We start from the raw sequence: 7,696 nt of genomic DNA, 5'->3' as shown, positions 1-7,696 counted from the left end.
TTTTCTTTAGTGGACCAGACATTTGCCGGACAAAAGAAGATATTTTTGAATTCTCTACTCTCAAAGTCAAACATTTCGTTAATTTTAGACTTTTGTGGAAGATTTTTTTCGCAAAACGTTAGGTTTGCAACGAGCGACAATTTTATGCCAAGCTCACAGAAGATAAAGTACTGGGGCGGATTTAGGGGCGGAAGGGTTCACCTTCACCGAAACATTACATTGTATATATAAGGTAAAATTTAATTTTACCTCTATATATTTAAAAGCATAGCTTACTGGTCAATGAGGTTCAAAACTTTTGTAAGGTCAATGATTCAATTCCCATTAGCTATAATCTTCTTTAACCTTTTTTTTTTGTTTTTGAACCCCTTGACGGACATTCTGTCTCAGCCATTGTACTATTACAGATGACTGTGTGTTTGGTACGGAAAACATTTTCCGACAATGTTAGAAGTATTTCTCAAACAATAGACCAATCTATCACTCTTTAAATTTAGAAATAATTTCAATAGATAAAAGGAAGAAAAAAAAATCATAAGCGAATAAGTCAAGAACAAAACAAGAAATGAGTGACAAACTGTTAGCGTACCCGTGAACGTTATCTTTGGAAATGCTAACAATTTGTAAAGTCAATGATTCAATTCCCATTAACTATAATTTTCTTTAACTTTTTTTTTTTTTGTTTTTGAACCCCTTGATGGGTAGGGGTGTACATGGACCGGGTTGGTTCGGTTTTTACTAAAACCAAACCAAACCAACTATATCGGTTTGGATTGGTTTGGTTTTGTCGGGTTTTTCGGGTTTTCGGGTTTTTTTATTACATGAATATTATTTCAATCTTACTTTGTTAAAATTATAGATAAAACTTTGATAAGTGAATATATGTTTAGTAAATATGGAAAAAATTGACAAACATATGATCTATTAAAATATTCTATTGGGAGAATTTTTTTAGTAACACATGATAGTTATTTTCTTAGTCGTCTAACAATATTTTTTCGTTAATTTACGCTTTCAGGGTTAATATATGAGAGGATCTCAAATATTTCTACATTTTCTAAAGAAAAATCACTATAAACTCTTAAAAATATAAATAAAATTTATATATTTATATGTCGGTTTGGATTGGGTTTTTTTACTCAATACCAAATCAAGTCAAACCAAACCTAGTTGGATTTTTTAATCGGTTTGGTTTGGTTTTTCGGTTTGGTTTGGTTTTCCAGTTCGGTTTGAACACCCCTATTGACGGGTATCCTGTCTCCGCCATTGTACTATTACTGATGACTGAGTGTTTGGTACGGAAAACATTTTCCGACAATGTTAGAAGTATTTCTCAAAAAATAGACCAATCTATCACTCTTTAAAATTTAGAAATAAATTTCAAATAGATAAAAGGAAAAAAAAAATCATAAGCGAATAAGTCAAAACAAAACAAGAAAAGAGCGAGAAATTGTTAGCGTACCCGTGAACGTTATCTTTGGAAATGCTAACAACTTAATAAAGTAAGACTTGGAAATAGTAAGACCTTCTCAAAAATAATAAGTACCACAAATGTAATAATACTGGGAAGATTCAAATAAAATATAACGCCTTCGTGAAGGAAAAACGTGAAAAATGAGAAATCAAACAATTAATAAACATTATATTTAAATAATGGAAAAGTCAAAACATTCGTTGATAATAAATAATAGTAATTACTAGTAATACATAAAAGATGATCTGTAAGCTAAGCTTTGCTGGAAAAATTTCTTGAAATCACTGATCTAAACAATATTCTATACTATACTATCTTTACTTTATCCAATCGCCAACCAAAAATACTCATGGAATTGCAACTTGGGAACTGTTTACTATAACTTGAAATTGAGATCGAGTTGATCTTCGCAATCCTTGGAAGATGATTCCCCATTATTATTTGAAGATGATGGTAACGGATTATTATGTACAACTTGGTATGGCGCTCTAGCCGTTGCCCTGAACACCAGGAAAAAAATGTAAAAGAAATAAGTCAGATTTTCGGAGAAACGCTAAGGCAATAAAAACAAGCAATTTGCAAACAAAGGGCAATCCCGTGCACTAAACTCCCGTTATGCGCGGGATACGGGGAAGAACCGGACCACAAGGGTCTATAGTACGCAGCCTTACCCTGCATCTCTGCAAGAGGCTATTTCCACGGCTTTGCAAACATTTTGCTTAAATTGCTTACCTATCTTTCCTCTTCTCAAGAAACCTATGTAGTGATGATCTTCTTGCAATAGGTAGCTCTGAGAAACCAAACATGTATTGCATATTAGAAGCAGTCTGAAAATCCTCTTATGCAGTATGAATAAGTAGTACTCGGCTCTGTCTCATTTTATACAACATCTTTTTTAGTTTGTTAAAAAAAGTAGTAGTAGCACAATTTCTGCATTTGGAAACTCTTTTAACATAAACTTCACATTTTACCCTTAACAACATAATCTGATAGCCATAAAAATGTGACCACAAAAGTACTTTTTTCTAGGTGCCAAAAGCCGGTCGATCTCTTCTATGTCCAGTCAAATACTGCCATATAAAATAAAACAGAGAAAGTAATTAGATGCTCACCAGAGCTGCTAGTTCCAGGTGTCTGTGACTGCGTTTGCTGATGTTGCTCCTGCTGTTTTTGCGACGCAGAAGAAGTTGATACTGGCTTAAGCTGATCAGTTTTACTAGTACTAGAAACATGGACTAGCTGCTGCTGCAGTACTTGCGGCGTAGCAGAATTATACCCTGGCTTGAGTTGGTCACTTTTACTATAAGAAACATGAATTTGCTGCTGCTTTTGTTGTGGTGGTGCAATAGAAACTGTACTTGGTTTAAGCTGATTAGTTTTATTACATGTCAAAGAAGCTGTGGCAGCAGCAGTAGCAGATGTGTTAATTTTGTCGATGGTTGTAGTATGAAAAGTGCCAAATGAACTCTGAGGGCATCCTTTACTAGCCAATAACATTACTGCTCTAGCTTTGTCAGCTGGAAAATCATCAAATACTATCACTTTACCATCATAGAACATAGTCAATTGTGCTGCCTTAGGCTCTTTTGGTGCCTCTTTGCTGTAAAAGGAAACCAACATAAAGAAACATGTGACATTAGTACCTTCTATTCACTATATACACCGTTAAACGTACGCAAGCAGTTCCACATCAGAAAAAAAAAAAAAACCTTACCTGTTTGGCCAAGCTTAAAAAATCAGTCTATTTTGAAAAGTACTTTCTTTTAAAAGTGTTTTTCTTAAAAGTACATGAGAAACAGTTTATGTCTATGTCTGGCTAATTAATATGAAAAGCACTTCTAAGCAGTCATTATTGTTTGACCAAGCTTTTAAAAAGTAATTCTAATAGTAATTTTCTCAAAATGTTTTTCAAAAAGTACTTATTGGGAGAAACTACTTTTATCTGCTTCTCCGAAATTGTTTCTGCTTCTACTCAAAAGCACTATTTTTCTTCTAAAGCTTGGTCAAACATAACTCTGGAAAAAAAAGGAAAGAAAAAAGTATTTTTGGCTTTGAACAGCTTGACTAAACAGGCTATAACTATGCTGAGAAAAACTTTACAGTATCAGATTATTTAAAAACATACGTAAGCCTGAAAATTAAGCTGATTACATGTTACAACAGGTAAAAGTATACGAAACAAACCTCGTGCTGGGCTCATTTACGGCCACCTCCATATCTCTAGAAGATTCTGTTACAGCACTCTGACGAACGGGATCTATGGATTTTTGTTCTTGTTCTTTAGTTTCAATTGAGGGGTTTTCCATAATTGTCAATAAATCCATAGTTGCAGCTTCTGTAACATCACTTTTACCTGGAAAAAGAGTACAATACAAGTGAGAACTTAGATCTCGTTGGGAGCAATATTTAATTAATTACAGATTTGGACTTCCTTTGCTCCTTCCAAAACATTAAATTCAACCTTATTTCCAAATAAAAAATACCAGATCCTCGTGGTACACAGGTACAGTACTCCAAATATTATATTCAATCCACATATTTCCAATTTAGATTATTAGAATTACGCGGAGAAAAGAATTTTATATATGGAAACTCCATAAATGAACTAGATTATTACCTGAGATTTCAGATTTTCCAGCAATTCCGAGATTCAGATCTCTAATAGTAGCTTTTCCTTTAATAAACTGACTCAATAAATTACAAGTCTGCACGAAATTCGATCTCTCCGGCGCTTTTCCGGCCCTTCTGCCGCCGTCAAAAGAATTTTGCGAATTTGACATGTTTTAAAAATCACAAGAAAATCTACAATTTTGCAACTGAACAAGTTGTTCTGTTTATTCAGAAACTTTGAGCTAGAAAAGGAAAAATGAAGGCTCTACTTATTTCTGGTGTAAAAAAAAAAGGAAATAAGAGGAGGAACATGTGAATGTAATGGTGTAGATGATAAGGTTGTAGGGTAGATAAAGGAAATTACAACACACTCAACTTTTTTGGTGTTTTGAAAAATCTATCGCTATCACACTTCATGTTGGATAGACTTTTTCAACTTTCCATTAAACACGTTTTAATTGTTTAGGAAAATAATAAAATATTAAATAATAATAGTATTTTATAGGAAAGTGCGGGGAAAGGAAAAGGAAAAAGAAAAAGGACTGAGTGGAGGAGAGGAATTCAAAGATAGTGGTCGGCAGTGGGGGCTAGAAAGTAAGAACGTTAGAGTGCCTATGGAAACACGTGCTTAAAATTCGAGATTTGTAGATTCTACCAAATCTTATTATTACGGCAAGCCCTTCTGCTTCTCAGATTTAACACTTTCTCCCTTCATAGATAAGAACATTTACAATTTAACCATACTTTGCATTTCAATTTTGCTTTTTTATTCGTTCAATAAATTTATGAGGAAAAGATGTTGAAGACAAGTTAGTTATTTTGATATTATTTTTTGTTTGATTGTTTGATATGTTGTATTAATCCTGAGATTTTCAGTTTTATTGCTTTAACTTGTAATAATACATTATTTTGCCATTTGCTAAGTATAAGTTATTTCTGTACTATTTTTATCCTGTAATAACTTATAATAACCAAACAAGGGATAAAGAAATACTCAATTTTTATTCCATGATTTACAACAACAACAATATACCCAGTGTAGTCCCACAAGTGAGGTCTGGGGAGGGTAGAGTGTACGTTGACCTTACCCCTACCTTTAAAAAGGACAAAAAGGTTGTTTCCGGAAGACCCTCAGCCCAGTATAGTCCATGATTTAGTTTTGCTTATCCACCATACCAAATATTTCCTAAAGTATTTATTCGATTAGAGTTCATCTGAGTTCTTTTATAGTATAGTTGACAGAAGTGGATCTTAGATTTTGAATTTTAGGGATTAAAATTCAGAATTCTTTCGCATTTTATTTAATTAACTGTTATTCAATCTGTATTGTTGTAATAACCAATAAAAAACATTAAACTTTCTGAAATAGAAACATAAGCAGAAAGTTAGTAGAACCAGTTTAACGAAATAAATTCTGGAAAAACAGTATAGGAATAGATTCAGTCCACTGAATACACAGTGTGTCCTTAAGAAAATTATTCCCCTCAAGTACCCGAGTGCTGGAATATCCTCCCAGGATAGAACGATTTAACTCACCAGTGTATTGGTACCAAAAACTCCGGTGAACTTCGAACCACTCATTGGTCGTAAAACACACTGGAAAATAATGTGCAGAAGAAGAAGAAGATAAACAGAAAATTTAGTAAGTAAAGATTCTGGGATTCAAAGCATATTTATAGACCATTTGGCACTGTTTCTGAAAAGGTTTGCAACCTTTCAAAAGCAGTCATAGCTGTTGGAACAGGTGGAAAGAAACATTGTGGGAAAATAAAAAATAGATTTTTAAAATAATCCGGGAAAGAAAACGGACTGGACCGGACCGGGTCGCGGGTCATGGGTTATTCCGGATTGAATTTTCCTTAATTAATTAAATAATTGAAAGAAATTTTGTTCAAAAAGATTAATCAACCAATCGTTGACCAAATCCGAAGCCGAAGCCGAAGCCGAGCGAGCGACGACGATGGCGGCGCGAGGTTTATTGATGGGTTTATTCAGCCGATCCGTCTCCAGATGGCTTTGGGAGCCGGGAGTGAGATTTCTTTTCAGGAGGCGACCAATGCGGCCCGTAGAGTTGAGATGGCTCTTGCACGGGTAGGTGGTCATGGGTCAGATAAGAGGCCCCGTCATGCAGGTAGATTCAGTGGTACCTCGTCTGGAGGTGGGGATTCTTATGGTAGAGGCCATCCTCCGAGGCCCTTTTAGTCAGCCCTACAGGTCTCACATGGTACTTCAAGTGGTCGTGGCTCGCAGCCGCAGTCTTCTGACCAGCAGCTTTTCTGTTCACCATCAGCACCTATCAGCGCACCACCACTCTATTATTCTCAGCAGCCGAGGGCTTGTTACACGTGTGGAGACACGAGACATATTGCCAGGTATTGCCCTCGAGCTTCTAACAACTCTCAGCAGTAAGGTCCTCGTCCTATGATTCAGGCATCAGGTGATCCACAGGCTGCCCAGCCAGCTAGAGGTGGGGGTAGAGGCCATAGAGGTGGAGGTAGAGATCATAGAGGTGGAGCTCGGACCGCCAGAGGTAGAGGCCAGCCAGCAGTCTATCGTCACAGACATATGGTTCAGGGAGGTGGGGCCCAGCCCCGGTGTTATGCTCTTCCAGCCAGGCCAGAGGCTGAGTCTTCAGATGCAATTATTACAGGTACTATTCTGGTCTGTGATAGGGATGCTTCAGTGCTATTTGACCCTGGGTCTACGTATTCGTATGTGTCATCCTATTTTGCCCGTACTTGGTTATGCCTAGTGATGCCTTGGGTATTCCTGTATATGTATCTACACCGGTTGGTGATTCTATAGTGGTCGACCGAGTTCATCGTTCCTGTGTGGTAGTGTTTGAGGGTCTTGAGACCCGTGTTGATTTATTGCTCTTAGACATGGTAGATTTCGATGTTATATTAGGGATGGATTGGTTGTCCCCGTATCATGCTATCTTGGATTGTCACGCCAAGACCGTGACCTTGGCTTTGCCAGATTTACCTCGATTGGAGTGGAGAGGGACCCCAGGTCATGCCACCCGCAGTGTTATTTCATATGTGAAGGCTCGACGCATGGTCGAGAAGGGGTGTTTAGCTTATCTGGCGTATGTTCGCGATTCCAGCGCAGAGGTCCCTCCTATTGATTCTGTTCCTATTGTTCGGGAGTTCCCCGAGGTTTTCCCTTCAGACCTGCCGGGTATGCCGCCCGACAGGGATATTGATTTCTGTATTGATCTGGCTCCGGGCACGCAGCCCATTTCTACCCCGACGTATCGCATGGCCCCGCCAGAGTTGAAATAGTTAAAGGATCAGTTGCAGGATTTGCTTGAGAAGGGTTTCATCAGACCCAGCGTTTCGCCTTGGGGTGCGCCGGTGTTATTTGTGAAGAAAAAGGATGGTTCGATGAGGATGTGCATTGATTACCGGCAATTGAACAAAGTGACGATAAAGAACAAGTATCCACTACCGAGGATTGACGATTTGTTCGACCAGCTTCAGGGTGCAAAGGTGTTTTCAAAGATAGACTTGAGATCTGGCTACCATCAGTTGAGGATTAGGGCGTCTGATGTCCCTAAGACAGCTTTCCGCACTCGGTATGGGCATTATGAGTTTTTGGTCATGTCATTTG

At 37.4% G+C, this 7,696-nt stretch overlaps 1 protein-coding gene across 1 annotated transcript; it reads right to left on the bottom strand.

The window, feature by feature from the left end:
- Window positions 1-1,629: 1,629 nt before the first annotated feature.
- Window positions 1,630-4,414, bottom strand: LOC109215786 (protein TIFY 10A-like). Its single transcript, XM_019379894.1, has 5 exons — window positions 4,092-4,414; window positions 3,659-3,827; window positions 2,587-3,074; window positions 2,207-2,264; window positions 1,630-1,974 (listed from the first exon to the last, which is right to left on the bottom strand). Exons 1-5 carry the CDS (start codon window positions 4,252-4,254, stop codon window positions 1,851-1,853), a joined length of 1,002 nt encoding a protein of 333 aa, XP_019235439.1. The 5' UTR covers window positions 4,255-4,414; the 3' UTR covers window positions 1,630-1,850.
- Between the last annotated feature and the right edge of the window lie 3,282 nt (window positions 4,415-7,696).

This window comes from Nicotiana attenuata, unplaced genomic scaffold, assembly GCF_001879085.1.
Source record: "Nicotiana attenuata strain UT unplaced genomic scaffold, NIATTr2, whole genome shotgun sequence".
In the NCBI taxonomy this organism is placed as follows: domain Eukaryota; kingdom Viridiplantae; phylum Streptophyta; class Magnoliopsida; order Solanales; family Solanaceae; genus Nicotiana; species Nicotiana attenuata.
Note: the sequence above shows the minus strand (reverse complement) of the source record. Positions and strands in the feature narration are given on the sequence as shown.